At 38.0% G+C, this 21,155-nt stretch overlaps 1 protein-coding gene across 1 annotated transcript in view; it reads right to left on the reverse strand.

The window, feature by feature from the left end:
• Nucleotides 1-1,024: 1,024 nt before the first annotated feature.
• The window catches only part of LOC107744397 (neuron navigator 1-like), a 69,590-nt gene continuing 49,459 nt past the window's right edge, over nucleotides 1,025-21,155 (reverse strand). Inside the window, exons 8-29 of the mRNA XM_016558024.1 lie at nucleotides 20,094-20,858; nucleotides 19,100-19,436; nucleotides 17,260-17,301; nucleotides 17,023-17,177; nucleotides 16,774-16,935; nucleotides 15,728-15,780; nucleotides 15,555-15,578; nucleotides 15,190-15,267; nucleotides 12,343-12,426; nucleotides 11,288-11,399; nucleotides 11,068-11,189; nucleotides 10,877-10,885; nucleotides 9,614-9,774; nucleotides 9,354-9,516; nucleotides 8,922-9,090; nucleotides 7,301-7,536; nucleotides 5,965-6,119; nucleotides 5,804-5,875; nucleotides 4,053-4,249; nucleotides 3,806-3,924; nucleotides 3,478-3,675; nucleotides 1,025-2,825 (exon numbers count right to left, since the gene is read on the reverse strand). Of these exons, the coding sequence (XP_016413510.1) occupies nucleotides 2,739-2,825; nucleotides 3,478-3,675; nucleotides 3,806-3,924; nucleotides 4,053-4,249; nucleotides 5,804-5,875; nucleotides 5,965-6,119; nucleotides 7,301-7,536; nucleotides 8,922-9,090; nucleotides 9,354-9,516; nucleotides 9,614-9,774; nucleotides 10,877-10,885; nucleotides 11,068-11,189; nucleotides 11,288-11,399; nucleotides 12,343-12,426; nucleotides 15,190-15,267; nucleotides 15,555-15,578; nucleotides 15,728-15,780; nucleotides 16,774-16,935; nucleotides 17,023-17,177; nucleotides 17,260-17,301; nucleotides 19,100-19,436; nucleotides 20,094-20,858 (3,500 nt within the window). The 3' untranslated portion in view covers nucleotides 1,025-2,738. The remainder of the gene's footprint in view (nucleotides 2,826-3,477; nucleotides 3,676-3,805; nucleotides 3,925-4,052; nucleotides 4,250-5,803; nucleotides 5,876-5,964; nucleotides 6,120-7,300; nucleotides 7,537-8,921; nucleotides 9,091-9,353; nucleotides 9,517-9,613; nucleotides 9,775-10,876; nucleotides 10,886-11,067; nucleotides 11,190-11,287; nucleotides 11,400-12,342; nucleotides 12,427-15,189; nucleotides 15,268-15,554; nucleotides 15,579-15,727; nucleotides 15,781-16,773; nucleotides 16,936-17,022; nucleotides 17,178-17,259; nucleotides 17,302-19,099; nucleotides 19,437-20,093; nucleotides 20,859-21,155) is intronic.

A 21,155-nucleotide genomic window follows, 5' to 3' on the forward strand; every position in this document is an offset into this window, starting at 1 on the left:
GCAAATTCATCTCTACCTGCTCGCGTTACAACAGAATGAGATTTATTCCCTCAATGATTAGCTTTATTCGCTGATCCAGATTCAATATCAGTGGTAAATCACCAACATGGCGCGGTTATGAAACATAATATTTTGTTGCAGGAGCAAGAATGAAACTGCAAATGGGCTTCAGCAGAAAAGCAACCAAAGCCACTGACACACTGTCTTATGTCTGGAATGTAGTCAAATATAAATGTCACATATTAGACTTGAAGCAGCAGCAGCGCAACCGAAGGAGGCTAAAAAAACAAAATCATTTCGCCATCTTGAACATTACGAGTCTCCCTATTTGGCTAAAAAATGCCACAATCCCTCATTTCTTGGAGAAGGAACTATGGAAATCATGTTTACACTGTAGAGTAATGATAATGCAGTATAGATGAATAGAAAGGAATGGAATGATTGGAGTTATATTTTAACTTCAGTTGCCTGGATCATACCTACATGCATGTTTGGATACTAGTTTCAGGTACAGAGATGGGAAATTACTGGTCCACCACTGCTTTCTGTGAGCATTGAGGACGTCTGGATGTAGTGTACACTACTCTCGTTAGCACTCAACAGAACTGCTGACTTTGATATTACTCGAAAGCTTCAGAGAAATGCTTTACGGTTTGATATGTTTTTGGATTTAAAAAGGAGGCTGATTTACTTAGACATAAGTAGTGGATTCTTAGTGCGATGATTAAACTACGTCTAAAGAAACTTAATGCTCTAAAACTATCACTATAAGGATCGTATAAATAAAATGATCACTTGGTTGTACCTAAAGATTCCCTTAAATGCCACAAGACTAAGGCTATTGGATGTCAAGTGAGATTTTTGCTAAACCAAGTGATGTTTTCCAATAGTGATACTGGATAGCACCAAATAATCAAATATGATCTTCGCCTTCACTTCCGTGTGTACTTTATTGGGGTGAACGTCTCTTCAAATAAAGCCTCGTACTGAATAAAGCACCGAGTATTTGGTTTTCTACATTTGCACCATTGGCTACAAAGAGAGCAGTAACTGAGAAAGTAGCTGTATTGAATCTAATTAGAGGCCTGAGATAACCAAACCCCTGAGCTGAGATCAGTGTCAAAGCCAAGTAAAACATCTCTACAGTATCATTACAGTAAATCAAAGTGCACAAAATGGTCTGTTTGGTCCGCCGTTTTTTACAGCGAGTTACTGAGGTGCTTTTGTGAACTGTGGGAACTTTTGAGGGAACACAAGCTTCAGTTTTGAGAACGCTTCCCCTTATCAGGGTCAAGCACATTTTGAAACAGGATGCAGAACCATACTTTCAATTTAAATGTAAGGAATTAGAATTAAAATGGAATGAAATTCAAAGACTGCATGACTGAATTGCAATTCAGTAATTTCCCCTCACTTTCATTTTAAATCAAAATCCTATCCAACATCCTGTTTGTTGCCAATCTAATTCAGATTCACACTCAAAAATTGCAAGGTGCCTATTCATTTCTGATCTTTGCTCAACCCTGCCCCCTACAGAGTGAGGAGGGAACATGATAGCACACTTAGAATCTGTTATAAGGCATTCACTGTGTTAGAAAGAGGAAGAAAAGCTGTAATGCAGTCTGCATAAGTGTTTCTGGGGTTAAACTAGCTCATGCTGTGGCCATATTCAAACGTGAAAGAAATGAAACGTACAAAAAGCAGCATAGGCTAAAGTGGCCTGTAGCATAGGCTTAAGTGTTACATTATTAAGTGAGACATATTTCCCAATATCTCCCATGTTGGCTCTTATTCATGGCCACTAGATGAAGTCACGTGTGCACACTAGTGATTTTAGCACCTGCATCGTTGAGTTGTTAATACGGGCAGCAGTGGAACAGTAAAGGTTCCCACAAAGAGAATTACATACGTACTAAAGTGTCCATAAACAGAAATATGCAGTTAGAAGTGCTATAAAAGGATAATTTTCGTCATTGTTTTTTTTTTAGGAGAATGAGTTAATTGTTTTTGCAAGCCCTTACATAAAAGTACCATGGTAAAAACAAAAATTTACCATGGATAAACCGGCTGTGGTGGTATTACCATGGTTTGGTCACTAACATGACAATACCTTATTATGTACTCAGCACCATGGTTTATGGATAGTTTTATGGATCACCACCAATATTTAAACTATTCTGCCTTAAATAAATGCATATGGAAAAGTGTACAGTAGATTTAGGTGCTGTAACGGGTCTCCATTTCTTTCTGAAAATTTTCTACCATTTTAACCACTATTTTTGCCATCACTAGATCATTTTAAAGGTCCTGGTCTGATTTTAGAACAAATATTCCATATAGTATAAATACTCCATGTAGTCTTCCGATTTGTAGGAGCTCATTATTATGCATGCTGCATGCATAATAACTTTAAAAAAGCAAAATGCTTTTTAAAATGATCGTTTAGCATGTCATATTGCAGAGCAAGTCAACTCCCCCATATGAGAAAGCACCACGGTATTACCATCTGATAGCATCACTGAACCACGGTACCACCACAGTACTTTACTGTAAGGGACATTTGACTGAAATGAAAAAGGTGGGATGGATGATATAATAAATGAGTGGGTGAAATGCTCTAACAGCATTTATAGTAACAGTACGGTGTCATCTGCAGGTGTTGGGCAGCTGTTGGAGTTTGGACCTCCACATGGGCGGCAGGAGAGATGGAGGAGATGATGGGAACGTCAGTCGGATGTTCAGAGAGGAGGGAGTTTTGGATCTGTTTCTTTCTCCGGTGATTCAATGTGATTGGCAGCCTCTTGTAGTTTTAACAGCATAGCCATCTGGGAAAAGAGCAGAGATCGCAGGAATGAGAAAATGAGATATTTAAGCCATTCAGGGCCGTCCTTAGGGGGGTGCAACTGGTGCAGTCGCACCGGGCCCCGCGGTTGAGGGATTAAATTTTGATGATAAATTCACTATTGTTTTAAATAGAATTGTTCAAAAGTCTATATAGTATTTAATGCATTTCATATCAGAAGTAACTAATTAAATTACAAAAAAATTATGAGTAATCCCTTACTTTACATTTTCAAGGGAAAAGTAATTAAATTACAGTAATTAATTACTTGGTAATGCATTACATCCAACACCATATAAAAGTCTCTTATATAACTCAAACATAAATCAAAATTTAATTAGGAAGGTCCATTAAAATTGGCAAACATGAACTAAGCAGTCATGTTAAGTATTAAAATCTGATACACACACACACACACAATACATATTTACATTTACAGGATTACAGGGTATTTACATTTACTATCTATCTATCTATCTATCTTTACAGGATTTAAAAATATTTATTCAGATTGCACATACACACACACACACACACACACACACACATATATATATATATATATATATATATCATTTATTTTATTTTATATGTTATTTTATTTTATATGTTATAGCCCTAATCCACACACTGACCAGTGGATCTGACTCGACGGAGCTGGGCGGCGTCTCCTTATGTGGCCGATCGTCTCCTGGCTGGCTGGGGCTGCCGGGGCCCGTGCTCGGGGGAGGCAGGTGAAAGAGTTTGGCCTGGTCTTGCTGAGCAGATGGCCAGGGCAGAGATCCTCTGACCCACTCCACCGGATCCTCCCACACCGACTTCTGCCCGTGAACCTGCAGACGCACACATTCACACTCATTTAGCCTAAAAACTGCCCACTTAGACAGATAGGAAGTGGCATTCTGACCGACACACAAAACGGATTAATATTTTTTTCTTTACATTTAGGCTACTTTGACTCACCTTAATGCCATCTTTGGCTCCTTCCTGCAGGTATGGGATGATTGAGAGATTCCAGAGATCTATAAACCACGTGCGGAATTCCTCTACCGTAACTGGACAGGACAGGAAGAAGCAGGGACCTACAGCAACACAGATTGGACACACATCGATGAAATGCTCACTTAATTAGGCACATCAAGCTTGTAATTGAAATAAATGCCTCCTCATTCTCATCCAATATATGTGCCGATATAATAGTGAAAATTACCAATGAGGAAATCAGAGGTGCCGTGTTTCTCCAGGAAGGTGTGGAGGTGGTACCAGAGTCTGGGAACCCAGTCCAGCACCCGCAGCAGATCTTCATTCTTCAAGCTCCGGGGATCCTCGGCCTCCATTAGTTTTCTGTGCAGGTAACGTACCAGGAACCCGTTTGCTGGCTCGACGTTATTGGAAAACATCACCATCCTGTATAGAGGAAATATATAAAACAAATATGAAAATTGAGAAATATAGTACCGTTCAAAAGTTTGGGGTCAGGTTTTTTTTATTTTTTTTTAATACTTTTATTCAGAAAGGATTACATTAAATTGCTCAAAAGTGACAGTAAAGACATTTATAATCCTACAAAAAATTTTATTTTAAGTAAACGCTGTTCTTTTGAACTTTCTATTCATCAAAAAATCCTGAAAAACAAGAATGTCCACAAAAACAGTAAAGAGCAACTGTTTTCAACAAAAAGAAGAAATGTTTTTTAAAGGGGTGGTTGATTATGATTTCACTTTTTGAACTTTAGTTAGTGTGTAATGTTGCTGTTAGAGCATAAACAACGTCTGCAAAGTTACAACGCTCAGTTCAATGCAAAGGGAGATATTTTCACTATTTAAGGACTACAAAAAAACGGCTGGTAGGGACTACAACGAGCTTCTTCCTGGGTTTGTGACATCACTAACCCCGATGTTTACACAAACCCCGCCCCCGGGAACACGCAACTACCCATAATGGTAAGGGGGCGTGACATTTCCGGACAACGTGAACTAGGCAGTTAGCGAATCACAAACACACTGAGCCCGCTAACCAATCAGAGCCCATTGCGTATTTCTGTGGCTTCATAAAACCAGGAACTCAAAAGACCGTTTTGACAAGAATGGAAACAGCGGTGTAGAATAAAGGTAAAATATGTGAAAATAATGGTTTTTTTTTTTATTTTTAAACAAAGCATGAACACATGTTACACTGTACCCCATAAACTCAATCAAGTTTTTGAAAAAAACTGATCAATCACTCCTTTAAGCAGTAAAACAGAATATCAGAATGATTTCTGAAAGATCATGTGACACTGAAGAGTAATGGAGTACAGATGCTGAAAATTCACAGCAATAAATTACATTTAAATAGTGTAAGTAAATATTTCACAAATAAATATTCATTTAAGTAATTTTGTGTATATCTCATTTGCTTTGATAACATTAAACTCTATTGAATTATAAATGTGTGTGTAAACAACATAAAAATTCATGTACAGTGAGCCAGTCATTGTGTAAAAATAAACCCCAACACAGTGATCAAGGTCTTACATTATCCTGAAGAGCTTTATTTTGCAATAACGACCAGCTGACTGTCTATTACCCTGCTTATCATGGCTACTTGTCAAATAAATGACCAAATGGACATGCAACTTTTATTTATAGTGAAATTATTTAATATTTTATGTTTGAAAAAAGAGACTGAGGAGTTTCATGAGAGAGGAAACTATGCTTAAAGCACAGCTATGCTTAGAATTGTGGTTTGTGATTATTTGTTGAAAAAGTGAGTTAGGCCATATTAGGCATAATGAAATACACATTTTTTAACACTATAAAATATGAAAATTAGGCATCCTTTTGCAGTATATAGCTAGTGTGAAGGCGAGCACATGTTAGTCTCACCCAAAGTGACCATCAGAACACAAGCACATGATCCTCAATCAGGAGGAGCAACGCGTACCAGCTGTTCCTCACTGAGTGTGTCAGCAGCACCCACCTGAAGCTGAGGTGTAGGCCATGGTTAGGGGTCATCTTCACTGGCTGATTGGTTGTCCCTATTATATATGGACTGAAAAAGAGAAACAAAACAGCTCTTATCACCTTTAAGATGACTGGAAAACCCATCTGTCATTTTGGTGTAGACTTTCCTAGACTCACCACTTATGATATTTACAGGTTAAAGCACCATTAACAAGTTCACTGAGGGATGTTGCATCATGCACATCATCCAAGATGACAACCAATGGGATCTCAGCTGTGCTGCTCTCCCGATCGATCTGATTGGCCAGATCGGCCAGATAGAGCTGAAGGTCCTGTTGGGATAAAAAGACAAAGACACAGAGGTTATTGTCAAGTAAACTGTAGTCACACTTATTTCTATAGCACTTTATACAATACAGATTGTTTCAAAGCAGATTCACAGTAACAAACAAGAAAAAAAGAGGGGCAATTTTGCAAAATACATCAGTTATGAAACAAATTCAATTTCAGTTGTAAAGCAGCTATACAGAAGACAATAGTGTCCTTGTTCATTTAACTATTCATTTATTCATTATGACAATAGTGTCACTGTTCAATTAAAAATGCTATCTTTATAATAGTATAAATATTACTATCCTCCTAAAAATAGAAATTGCCATAAAATTCAGCTCTACAGAAGACAACAGTGTCATTTTGCAGCTCAATTCAGTTCAGTGTTGATTTAATTTAGTTCAATAACAGGGTTAATGCTGCACAGTTCATCATTATGAAACAAATTTGATTCAGCTATAATTTGATTCATACAAGAGTCTCACTACTCACAAAGCCAAGCTTCAAAAGTAAGACAGAGGTTTATTATGATTTAAGTGTTTTATTATATAAGTATATTACAAAATATATTAATATTTTTATATATTTAATATGATTATAAATAATATTAATATACACTACCGTTCAAAAGTTTTAGATCAGATTTCTCTTCTGCTCACAAAGGCTTCGAAATACAGCAAAAACAGTAATATTGTGAAATATTTTTACAATTTAAAATAACTGCTTTCTATTTGAATATACTCAAATATACTCATTTATTCCTGTGTTCAAAGCTGAATTTTTAGCATCATTACTCCAGTCACATGATCCTTCAGAGATCATTCTAATATGCTGATCTGCTGCTCAAAAACATTTCTGATTATCATTTTTTTCAGGATTCTACGATGAACAGCATTCATCTGAAATAGAAAGCTTTTCATTATTCAGCTCAATTTAGTTCAATAATAGTGTCATCAAAGTTCAGCAATTGTAAAATGACTTTAATTTCAGCTGTAAAAAAAGCTCTACAGAAGACCAAAGTGTGATTATCCAGCTCAGTTCAGTTCAAGTTTGGTTCTCATCCGATCGTCTTAATATTAATTTTGAATAATATTACTGAATATGAATTGTCTTGAGCATGATGACCATAAACAGCATTTATAAATATGAATATTATAGTGTATATGTTTTGGTTGCTGTGTACCTTGCAGGACTGGCGGTGCATGTTGAAGGTGGTGGTGATGGCGGGGGTAACCTCTCGAGCGCTGCGCTCCACCAGGTACTCGGCGAGGCGGTTGGTGAGGTAGGTCTTCCCTGTGCCGCTGGGGCCCGATAAGATCAAGCGCCGGTGCTTGAGCAGCAGACTGATGTAATGCTGCATCATGGGCTTGGGGATGAGCGTCTCAAACACTAGAACATCCACACACTTCTCCTTCAGTCCTGCAGTCAGGGCAAACAGTGGGTATGAAATAAAGGTCAAAAGCAGTACAATACAGATAACATGTTTAAAGTGCCCCTATTATGCCATTTCCAATATTGCCTATCATGCAGTGTGTAATGTAGCTGTATGTGAATGTAAACGACCTGCAAAGTTGTAAAGCTGAAAGTGTACGATAAATAAAGTTAGTGTCTCCCAAAATAAAGAATCGACTCTGAACAGCTGAAACGAGTCGTTAGTAATTCGAATCCCACTTCCGTGACGGCTACACGTCACGGGGTAACACATTTGCATAATGCGCGCCTATGTTCTACATTGGCCGGCCGCGAACAACTTGACCCCGCCCACAGACACGTCATTCTACTGATGACTGCTTACATTTACAACTAGTCTTATAGATGCTTTTATCCAAAGCAACAAATGACTGATATTTACAAGCAATCAGCAGAGTTTCAAGAGTAAGCTAGAGGTTTATTGTGGTTATTTTAAGGTATATAAAAACATATATTTTTAAACATATAAAAATGCTATCTTTTTAATATAGTAAAATAATGAAAACTATATATATATATATGTGTGTGTGTATATATATATATATATATATGTGTGTGTGTGTATTTTTTAATGTAGTACAGGATGAAATCGCACACAGAAAAGCAGGAATGCACATTTTCTCTGAAAGAGAACAAGCAAATGACTGTGTTTTCTTTAGTCTGGGTGGTCTATAGCATCACACCGCCTCAATAAACAACTTAAGAGTTGGAGCCTGTGCTTAAAATAACGCCTAGACCAAGCCCAGAGGAGTCTGGGTAATGGCCCCAATTCCCTGGGTCATATATCAGACTGAGAGCTCAGGAATGATGGGATTGTGGAGGGCGGCAACGTTCTGCTGTTCAATCACACCTCCTGCTGGCTGCTGTTTAGACTGAGAAACATTAGCGCTATATTGCACTTCTCTGGGGATTCAAGCTGTGAAAATCCCTCATTCACACTGCAGCGCTGCCTGTGGGTATTAGCATTTTTTGTTCTAAACTCAAATTAAAAATGTTGCCTTGACAAATATCTAAAACAAAATAAGTTTCATTTTAAATAATAAAATGACTAAAACCGAAATATAAATAAATTAAAACTAAATAGAAATTTATTTATTTACATAATATAAATACTTAATTGGGACAAACCATACTTTCCCTAAAAATAAACACAAAAATATGTATATATATTAAAATTTATAACAGACATGACATGTTCATATTTCATGTGTGTTCATCAAACAGTGTTAAATGTATGGCTTAAGTTGACCCAATAGCTACAGTAAAAGATCAGTGTTGGAGTTCACATGTACATGTACTGTTCCATTGTCAGCCAGCAGCCTCAACACACTGACCTTTCAGAGTCACGCTGATGCAGGAGGAGCCTTTGGTGTAGAGGCGCACAGGAGGCGTCTCAGGCGGCTGCGCTCCCAGAACCCTCTTCAGATGGCTTAGGCTGTAGCTGTAGATGGAGTCCTGAGAGAGACCGAGACTGGAGCCGGGGTCCACCACCGCTAAATACTCCTACAGACACACGGTGACAGGAGAAGAGCTTTACACATTCTCATATTATTATTAATTAGTTAATTAAATTTTACATTAAATTTATATTATTTTTTATTTTTTTATGTAGTCCGTGTTTGCAGCCAAAAGCAATTTCACAAAACCAGTGATCAATCAAAAGTTGTGTTCATTTAATCTCAAATCTCAGGCCTGAAATCAGTTCTACAGGCAAATATAAGCCTGCTCATGAATTCATGTTCCTCTAAGCAGCATCTCACACACACCTGCATGTTGGTCATGGCCTCCTGCAGCTGCTCCAGCTGATGGGCGGAGCTTAGCGCCTCCAAACGGATGTCCGTCAGCTTGCGCTCTTTCTCCCATAGTTCCGAGCGTAACTCTGACACCACTTTCTCTTCGTGCTCAGTGTCCTCATGGCCCTCGCACGATCTGCCGTAAATACCGACATCAAACCTATAACTATGAAATGTGAATGCTGCGTAATTCCAATCATCTTGTGAAGAACCTCAACAGTTGCATTTCCTACCCTGATGTTGAAGTCGAGGCCTTAGAGGAGGCATTATCCACATTGTGGATGATTTTGGGTGAAGACGGGGCGGATGTGACCGGGGTTGTGATCTCCTCTATATCTGCGTATGGTGCTTTGGAACCCTTTTTACTGAAGGCCTTGTTGAAGGAGCTCCTCAACTGCATGTAGAGGAGAAATGAGGGTCAACGTTTAACTAAAGCAACCACTTTATATTGAGAGTCTTTTAAAAACAAGTATGAATTCCCAGAGTGTTCGTATAGATAGTTTGGATTCATAATGGCAGCTAATAGCAAAACAAAAAATGCAGTGGAGGCATATATGATTTGATGTGTTTATGATGGCATATGCATTAAGTGTCTCAACAGTGAATTTTAGCTAGAATGATCCAACAAGTCTCTTTATTTTCCAGCAAAGCATTCATCTAGCATTAGTAGTACGATGTAATGAATGTCTAATTTCTCAAAAACTGGAACTAAAAATAGAACTATTACAAATCATTTTCCATATCTGAAATAAATATGAAATAAAGTATAAACATTGGAAAAACTATATATAGATATAAACAAATGGAAACACTTACACTTAAACAAAAATTAGACAACTAACTGGAATAAGGTGAAGTACTGCTAAAAATAACACTGAAATAAAAATAAATTAAAGACATATAGAAATATAAAAACCCAAAAACAAATAAAAATGACAAAAGCACATATTAAACCTAAAATTAAAATAAATTAAATTGAATTATAAATTAAATTAACTGAAATATATAACAATAAATGCTCATTCAAAATATTATACTATAATAGTATACAATAACGCTGTTTATCTATGTTGAATTAAATATGGCGTCTACCCTGACAAGGTTCATAATAATATGCTCGTCTTAGGCATTAGTTATGACAGTATTAATCACAAAGCACATATCAAACAGTTTAAGAATGCATGAAATAATGAGTTAACAGGACACCTGAAACACCATGTGGAGAATTCATTTTTCAGTCAATATGACTATTAATATATTGTACAGTACATTGCATTGCATATTACTAAAACACAAATTCATCCTTTAAATGTGGCAGATTCTAAACCTGAAAGCATCCATTTCACACTATACTATCCAATTTTAACTCGCTGCGACTTATTGACTGAGTTTTTGACCACATAATACAACGGCAAACAAGATATCGATTGTTTCTTTAGAAGCGTCAAGTATGCTGTGATTGTGATGGATGTGGATGGGATGGGAAAACAACTCACCTCATAGACCTGTGAAATAGAGCGCAGGGAAGCAAAGGGAAGAGATCACAGTCATACTTAATCGCAACGTTGGAACAGATCATCTACATCTACATTACACATATTAGATCAGCTAAATGAGCAGCCTGGACCAGCCTGAACCAAAGATAAAACCATCTGAAACGGTTTTCTTTTCCAGTTCACATCCTCACCCAGCTCTTCTTCTTCTTCTTCTTGGCCTCCTGTTCCTTCAGGCTGCCGGCGCTGGAGTGACTGGTGATGCTGTTCAGACTGGAGATGCTCTCTGACGAGTTCTGCCGGTCGATCTGCAGCTCTGAGGGAAAAATGAATCAGTGTTCATTTAGCACACTTCCATCAAGTCTAAAAACAAACAAACAAAAAATGCCTTATGCATTAAAAAAAAAAAAAAACCTTTGGGTGTGGTGTCGGGGACATTGAGGGCCCCTTGAGTGATGGACTGGGCTTCTGTGTTCTTGGTCTTTAGGACTTCTATGGTTTCCCTTAGGTCCACTAGCTCAGAATCCTGAAATGATAAGCCAAAGATACACTTGAATGTTAAAAATTGAAACATGAACATATCCGATTCCACTGTAAAAAAGGAAACTTTTCACAAACAAACCATGAAACTCCATTGTTAAAACCTAACACAAGTGCCTTTTTCTGGCTGTTTTTGGTGTCAGTTTTAATGAAATGGTGACATTTGTGTTTTGTGCAACCCTGTGACTTACTTCTGATGGAATTACATATTAGAAACAAAACATATTCACATTATTTCATAGATTAAACTCTGTTTAGTATTTAAAATTGTAATAACAGTCAATTTGTGTATAACCAGTTATATAAAAGCCTTGAAGTCAGAAGAATGAAAGAAAAATGCCCACAAAGGCTACAAGTATTTGATCAAAAATACAGTAAAAACTGTAATTTTGTGAAATATTATTACAATTTAAAATAACTGGTTTCCATTTGAATATTTTGTCAATTGCAATTTATTCCTGTGATCAAAGCTGAATTTTCAGCATCATTACTCCAGTCTTCAGTGTCACATGATCCTTTAGAAATAATTATAATATGCTGATTTGCTGTTCAAGAAACATTTCAGATTATTATTCATGTTGAAAACAGTTGTGCTGCTTCATATGTTTGTGGAAACTACCATACTTTTCTTTGATGAATATAAAGTTAAAAAGAACAGCATTTATTTGAAATAAATCTTTTGCAACCATTTAAATGTTCCAATTTAATGCATCTACCTTTAATCCATCTAAATTCTACATTTAGCTTTATTAAAATAATTAGTATTTTTATGTAATATTTATATATATATATTTAAAACAAAAATTATTTCAATAATAGTTTTATATAGTAGGCAATTGCACAAATTTTACAATGCTTGAATGATGGGTAATAAAATGTCACATCTAACACATGTAAATCTGCAGTGTGTTGTTTCTGTGTACACTGACCTTCTGCTCAGAAGTGACTGACAGACTCTGCAGTCGTGCCGTCATGAGGGCCAGACTCTGCTCAAACGCTGCCACCAGGTTAGCCTTCAGACACAGGGACAGGTGCAGGTTAGTGTCTGACAGACGCTACCAATCATTACACACACACACACACCCACAAAGACACGCGTGTCTCCATCTGGACTGGGAAAGAGCGACGGGAAAGGACGGGAAGAACAGCTGTGGAAATGGATGGATGGAGGGTGAACAGGGGACGACCTGCAAGCTGGAAAGAACAAAACCATCAGGTTGTCATGTGACGACACACACGCTACAGGAGATGTGTGAAAGAGAGACGATGGAATTAATCTGATAAAAAATACAATATCCATCATGCTACTCACTGTGACTCCTGCAGCGCATGCTAGTGCATCACATACGCAACTACACGCACATTTCCGGAAGAAAAAACTCCGCCGTGACGCTAGGCTGTTGTGGGTGGTTGCCAAGGTGTTTCTATGCGGTTGCTAAGGTGTTCTGAGTGGTTGTTAGTGTGTTGTTAGGTGGTTTCCAGAGGTGTATTCTCAGTGGTTCCCAGGGTGTTTCTATGTGGTTGCTAAGGTGTACTGAGCAGTTATTAATGTGTTGCTAGGTGGTTCTATGTGGTTGCTAAGGTGTTCTGAGTGGTTATTAGTGTGTTGCTAGGTGGTTTCTAGAGGTGTGTTCTCAGTGGTTGTCAGGGTGTTTCTATATGGTTGCTACAGTGTTTATTGAGTGATTATTAGTGTGTTTTGCTAGGTGTTTGCTGTAGAATGTTCTCCTGGTTGCTAAAGGTTTGCTATGCGGTTGCTAACGTGTGATGGATGGTTACCCAGGGCATTGCAATGCGGTTGCTAGTGCATTAGGGTGTTGCTATACAGTTGCAAAAGTCTTCTGGATGTTTTTTTATCATGTTGCTGTGCAGTTGCTAGGGTGTTCTGGCTGGTTGCTAAGGTATTAATATGTGGTTGCTAATGTGTTCTCAGTGATTATCAGTACATTGGATTTGCCATGTGGTTGCTAGGGTGTTGCCAACCATTGCTATGTGGTTACTGGTAGCTCAGTGGTTGCTAAAGTGTTGCTAAGTGGTTGTTTGCATGTTGTGGATGTTTCTTTGCAATTGCTAAGCTGTTTATTTTTATCACATTGCTATGCAGTTTCTAGGGTGTTCTGGGTAATTGTCAGGTAATTACTAAGGTGGGTCTTATGGCAAGTGATTTTGGGTGGTTGCCAGTGTGTTGCTCTGAGGTATTCTCAGCAGTTGCTAGAGCAGTGTTGCTATGCAGCTGATAAGGTGTTTGGGGTAGTTTTTACCACGTTGCTATGCAGTTCCTAGGGTGTTTGGAGTGACTGTTAGGGCGTTGCTATGTGGATGCTAAGGTGTTCTGAATAATTTTAGAATATTGGTATGAGGTTGCTAGGTTGTTCTAGGTGGTTGTTAAGCAGTTGCTAGGGTGGTTGCTATGGCACTGCAAATGGTTTCAAAGGTGTTTTGGGTGGTTGCTAGGTAGTTACTAAGGTGGTTGCTATGATATTGCAAGGGTTTTGGGTGGCTGCTAGTGTGTTGCTTCTCAGTAGTTGCCACAGTAGTGTTGCTATGCAGTTCCTCAATTATTGCACATTCAAGACTATGTTTGTGTTTGCATTTGTGGTTCCCTAATACAGCACCCAGCATCAACACTATGACATAATCATCATCATCACTCGGCCAGATGACACCTGAAAGCCACAGGGCAAACATAAATGACTTCCACTCCACATCATCAGTCAGCGCCACACTAAGGGCGGGGGGCCTGCGAGGGGCACAGACACATGCAACAGCGACGGACGTGGCTGTGAGTGACAGTCCAACAAACCTGGCCTGTCTGCAACAGCCAGCAACCCCAGGCAGCAGTCAGTCATCAGAGGCCGGGACAGGACATCAGCCAGGGAGAGAGGGACAGTGCTGTTAGGACTATAGGGCCACAACCCTCCATCCCACATACACACACACACACACATTTATATATGCACTGGTATCAGCATCAGAAATGAAAACTTTTCATTAAAGGCCCTCTGGCGGTGATTTTTAAGTGCATTTGCACCTTTATGACAGCAATTTTATTTTCACCCATATAAAGCACACTGTAGAGCCCTACTCAGACAGGACTAGTCTTCCCTGAGGTGATTAGTGTTTTATAGAATTAGTGATTTTAATACCATCCGAATCACAAAAACTCCTCTGGGAAAACTAATCCCATCCAGATCTGACAGTCACCAAAGTGTGTGAGTGTATTGCTGAAGCCAGTTGTGTTGAAGCAGCAGATCAATGCAGGGTGAGCTGAAGGCAGCTGGGGTTAGTGGAAACTTGCAGTGAGAAGTGATCTGGATTTAAAACACTAGAAATATTGTGAATTGCAATGATCAACATTACATGGCAAAACTCAGTATTCAATTAATAATCCTGGGAAAACAAGCAATGATGATTGAAAAATTTGGAAAAGTGTCGGAATGAATAAATGCTGGTGACGTCATTGACATGACAGTGTGTCTGAAAAACAAACAACTCTGACAACATATTATTGACATTTAAGTCTGAAGACATTTGCTTATAGATATTATGACAAACATTCAATTTGTATGCTATACAATTGAATATTATAAATATAAAATAAAATAAAATAAAAATATTAAAAACATAAAATTAAATAATGAAATATGAATTGTGAAATTATGAAATGTATTGTTCTAAAATAATACCAATAATATAGAATGAAGTAATATAACCCTGTTTTTTTTTTTTTTTTTTAAATCTGCAATTGTGTATTTAATGGTGTGTTTTGCGCGTACATTTGCTGAGAGTTGGTTGGTCAGATTGGTCACTTTATCCTGAGACGACTCCAGCTCACGCCTCAGTATCCGGATTTGCTGAGATGGAAGAATGAGTTAGAAACATTAAAAATCAAAGGTATTTTCAAAACACAGACATTTATGGTCAGCAAAAGGTTTAATATTAAAATGTAATGCAATTAGTATAACACTGATGTCACATTAAAGAAGAACTACAGTTGGTTGTTTTACATGTCGTTTATACTGCAGAATGAGTTGCTATCAAAAGTGAATATGAATGTGTTTTTTTCTTCAGCAACAGCAGAAAATAAGAGGAAAATAAGGATAAAGACAAGCTGACGACAGCGTCATAAGAAGATTCTTACCTCTCCTTGCATTCTCTCTTCAGTCTGAGAGTGCAAGATTCAGAAATGGCGATAAAGACCAAGAAAGAGTGAGCAAGGACAGAAAATAGAGGAAAAAAGGCTGGTTGTTAAGAGAAATTTCAGAAAATAAAGAGCCAATCAGATTTTAACGTGTTACATCAGTTTCTACTCACCGACGAGTAGTTGGATGAGGCATTTGAGGCCAGAGACAGCACAGATCCATGAACTGAGAGACAGAGAGCAAAATTGCACACAAATACAGGCTAGAGCCATAGTTTGGTTCACGTTCACCAATTTAAAATAGAAAAGTTAATGCTGTTAAGGCAACAAGAAACTCTGTTTGCATTTTATTTGTATAATATGGTCTATTTCTAAAGGAAATAAAGATGCTGTAAATAAAGATAATAAAGAATAAAGATATTTGACATGAAAAACATAGGTAGTGACTTGAATGATGTTTATTTATACCTGATTGTTGATTAGAATAACATGCACTGATGAATTATTCAAAATAAGACAAGGAATGGGTATTACGATAGAAGACAGGCTCAGTTTCAATTTCATAATTAGATATCTTGTTTGGCCATGAAGCAGTGTTGTTAACTAAAACTAAAACTTTTTTGCCAATTGAAATTAAAGCTGAAATGAAATATAAATATTAGATGAATTTTTTTTATTTATTTGGCAACTAACTGAAAGAAGTTTAATTTGAACTATCAAAATGAACCGAGAATAAAAAAAACAGTTAAATAGAAACATTAAAAAAAAAAAATTTTTTAAAAATTGATTAATTCATTAATCAAAATTAATAAAAATGTTGCATTGGCAACTAAGTGTAATACGTTTAAGTATGAAAATATCTAAAACTAAAACTGCAATAAAAATAATCTAAAATCTAAAAATAAAAGCCAATTCAAATATTAATAAATACTACAAAAGTATATAAATAATTCTAAGATAATACTGTTATTGAGCTATCAGTAAAAATGAGATCAAACAACACCAAATTCTTGGACCAGAAAACACTAAAAGCTATAAAACTTGGGCTTTTATAGTTATAATAAAACTCTCTATTCCATCAAAAGCAACAGATAAAACATTTAAGTTAGTTTGAGTTGTTATCTATGCATTTGAACACTGCGAAACAAAGCATTTATGCATGTTGCATCAAATCCAGGAGTAGGTTAGGCCAGGTTCTTGAACACTGTCCACGGCTCACCATCCTCACTCGGCTCTCTGAAGGATCCAGATCTCATCATGCTCTTTGACAGAGAGCTGCCCAGAGGAGACGTGCCGTACAGCTCGTATCCCATGTCATTCGCCGGGATGCTGTTGGAGCGTGTGATCTGGGAACCGGAGCCTGAACTCGGGATTGGTGCCACTGTGGAGAGAGAGCGTGATTAATCTCATGTGTCATCTGCTGAGGTTTTATCTGTAAAATCTCACACCTGAGAAGTGTTTGACTCACCCACGTTGGTCGGCAGTGTTTTTCCCAGGAAGGGCTGTGTCACGTGTGTCGGTGAGGGCAGCTGCGGCGGGCTCTCTGAATCCGTCATGCTGGTGATCGTGTGGGAATGACGGCGTTCCCTCACTTCTCCCTCTGATTGGCCGCTGCCACAGCGACTGCGGAAGAAAGCATGACATACGTCAGAACAATCCTACATTGCATTGCTGTACTAGTTAATTTGAGATAAAATAGATGTACCTTAATCCTTTCTTGGGAAAAGTGTTCCTATCAGTTTGTAAACTGGGAGGGGTAGAGAGCAGCACATAGAGTATAAATACCTCACCCCGAACTAACACGCTTAGCATAACACTGATATCCAGTCCAAAATGTTCATCTGATTGTTTGTTGTTGGCTTATATCTTTGTTTTTATTGCTCTGTTTTTATTGGAAAGCACTTTGGTTCACCTTGAGAGTTGTAAAGGGCTGTATAAATAAATGTTGATTGATTGATTGTTTAATTAGTTCAATCTCTTGCTGTGTCCCTCTTGTGCCAGCAGGGGGCGACTCTCTCACAGCAAATGACATGAGCATCCTTTGAATATTTTATTGTGCTCATTTGGAAAATTAAGTACATACAGGAATATAAGTGTACTACATAACATAATTATATATAATATAAATAATATATATATATATATATATATATATTAGGGATGTGCATCACCATAACTGAGGCCGATGCGATATGCATCTCGATGCATAGCCATTAGCCAATGATACGATACATTAAAGATACATATGAAGCAGCTACCGATGCGATACGATTCACCCCTATTGCGATGCAGTGTGATCCGATTTCAATTCGATTCAACACAATGCGATTCAACACAATGCGATTCAATGCAATGCGATGCAATTGAAAAAATATGATGCTATGCAATTCAGTATTTTTTTTAAAGTGACATGACATGTGGCCAAGTATGGTAACCCATACTCGGAATTAGTGATCTGCATTTAACCCATCCTAAGTGCACACACACACACCGTGAATAGTGAACACACACCCGGAGCAGTGGGCAGCCATTTTTGCTGCGGCGCCCGGGCGGGGAGCAGTTGGGGGTTCGGTGCCTTGCTCAAGGGCACCTCAGTCGTGGTATTGAAGGTGGGAGAGAGCGCTGTACATTCACTCCCCTGCTGGCACGAGACTCGAACCCGCAACCTTTGGGCTACGAGTCCGACTCTCTAACCATTAGGCCACGACTTCCCCGTATATGGTACAGATAGTTTATTATAATTATTTGGTGGAAGATGCAGCTCTACCTCTGCCTTGTTAATCTATATTTTATGTGACTCTCAGGACACGTCTCGGTCTCTGTAGTGTTGTGATAGGCTACGTCATATTCACGTAGCAGCATTGAGAAACAGTTAGAGAGAAGAAATATCTACATATAAAATATTGGTCACACATTTTTGATCACTTTTTAAATAATAAAAGTAAAGTGCATCTACTTATAATTATATATATAAATAGTTTTTTACCAATGCAAATATGTTAGAAACGATGCATCGCGATACAAATGCCAACTTGTATCCAATGCATACTTTTTAAAATCGATGCATCGCATCGTTAACTTTTATGCTGATGCACCGATGGGAATCGGTTAATCTTACCATCCTTCATATATATAAAATGAACATTATATAATGATAATAGGTTTAATATATTTGTTCTTAAATAAACAGAGATATATATTATTATTTACATGTATAATTTTAATTTTATATAAAAATAAATGTATATTTTAATAAATATATATTTTTATATTTATGTTTCATAAATAATCTTTGGTTGAATAAAAATGCTATATTAATAATTAACATAGTAATTGATAATAATATTATAGTACAATAACGAATAAATAATATAATAGTTTATAATAAAATAAAAGATTGGCCAGGATTAAAATTTAATAGGGATTTAATGAATTGAATGATTTAATAGATTTGATTCTATATATTTTATTCTATATAAAATCATGGTTCTGCTCTACTTTGCTCACTTAAACATCGTACAACTAATAAACAGACCCAAACTCACCTGTCGCCCAAAGTGATGGACGTCCGACTGCCTGTGCCCCACGTCCCAGTATTCCTGGTTTCTTCCCGGTGTCCCAGATCAGGTTTGGCGGGGACGCTCATATGAAGCGGCAGCGACTCCATGCTGCGGTGCAGGCCGGACATCTTGGGGTAGAGGATGGGGGAGCTGCTGACCGACAGCGCCTGGCCTGAGAAACAGCTGGGAGAGTCGATGTGGAGCACCGGCGCGGGGCTCGGGGTGAGTCGAGGGGACACGCGGGAGCACGCCAGGTCCTGCAGCTTGGAGTAGGGAGGGATCTTTGGAGGAAGGTCATGGTGCCCCACAGCCTCTGGATTCACTTCATTTTTCCCAGTTGTCCCCAATTATTATCTGAAAATATCATGGAGAGATTGTTATGATTTGTTAAATATTTAAATTACAATGCAAGAGACCAGAAGCATTAGCTGTAAAAATATTTTATAAAATATTTAACAAATCATAACAATCAATGCATGATATTTTCAAATTAAATAATTTTATTAAAAAAAACAAAAATTGGGGAAAAAAATATATCAAAAATATAGATTTAAAAAGTATAAATGCCAATATAAGAGCCAACTCATTCATTTAGAACAAACAAAATCATCACAAAAAAATCTATCTATCTATCTATCTGTCTGTCTGTCTGTCTGTCTGTCTGTCTGTCTATCTATCTATCTATCTGTCTGTCTGTCTGTCTGTCTATCATATTAAATATAAATACAAAATATTAAATATATAGCAAATAAACTAAATGTATATTGAATAAAATATTAATAAAATGTGTATACACACACAAACATTTAATAAATTTTTTAATGAAAAGACACAATACATTTTAATTAATTTTTGTATATACATGTATTTATTTTATTTTTTATTTTTCTGTTATTAAAAAATAATATAATTTTATTTTACTTAATTGTATTTACTAAAATGATAAATTGATTGCAGTGAATTTTATTTCATATGTGGCATTTGTGCAGAGGGTCATACCTTGGCGTGCTGGTCGGAGAGCTCAGTTCTGGGTATTTACTCGTGCTCGTCCTCCGCACTCGGTGGATCTTCTCCACAGTCTCTCCACAGCTGTCGCTCTGGTTCTCGGCCTTCAGATAGCTGATCTCCAGGTCGGCTTTGGCCTTGGCTCTTTCCTTCTCCTTCTCTCGGTCCGTTTGGTTGACGGGTCCCGTGGTGCTCGGGCGACTAGCCGCTTTCAAGCTGCCTCCTTCTCTTCCTCTGGTGGGCATGGTGTTGGACAGAGGCGGTACAGGTTTGAGGGTGAGGAGACTGGCGTCGATGCTGCCACTAACAGGACGAGAGGAAGGGCATCCGGTCAAGCTCATAGTGCTGGATTTGGCAGGTCGCGGCAGACTGCGATACTGAATGCTCCCGCGAGCGCTGGGCGTGAGGAACCCCTGATCGGAGCCGCTGGCGTCCAGGCTGTTTTTGCGCCCACCTCCGCCTGGGACGGGTTTGATGGGGATGCCTGAGGACTTGGGGGTTTTGCCCACAGTGGCTGAGCCACTCGTGATAGTAGCGCCTCCTGCTGTCAGGAAAGTGGCCGTTCCGGTGGTCGGCGGTTTCTTGTAACCGAAGGAGCCGCCAGCGGAGGGTTTAACCAGACCTGAGGGAGGCTTGCGGTGCTCGTTGTCCCGGCCCGCGTCGGAGCGGGAACGCTGGAGACCCGTTGCCTTGACGGACATTTTCACCTTGTCGACTGCCTTAGTGTCTCCTTTAGGGACTAGAAAGAAAGAAAGAAAATAATTGTCACTCACATGTACATGTGCATATTTAAACCCAAGAGCACCAACGCAAGATTGAAGATACAGAGGGGAATATTATGGTAAAATAAAATGTTATTTATTTTAAACAACATGATTGTGTGACTTTAAAAGTATAAACGATTCATTGTCATTCCAGGGAAATATTTTCATTGTATTGCTCAGAAAATTCCATTCCTTTAAAATTAAATCCAGTATGACTTCTACACATAATTCAGACAAGGTCAATGGAAACTATTCAATCTTTTCCATTTAAA

This window comes from Sinocyclocheilus rhinocerous, unplaced genomic scaffold (assembly GCF_001515625.1).
Source record: "Sinocyclocheilus rhinocerous isolate Xijiao unplaced genomic scaffold, SAMN03320098_v1.1 scaffold1488, whole genome shotgun sequence".
Classification (NCBI taxonomy): Eukaryota; Metazoa; Chordata; class Actinopteri; order Cypriniformes; family Cyprinidae; genus Sinocyclocheilus; species Sinocyclocheilus rhinocerous.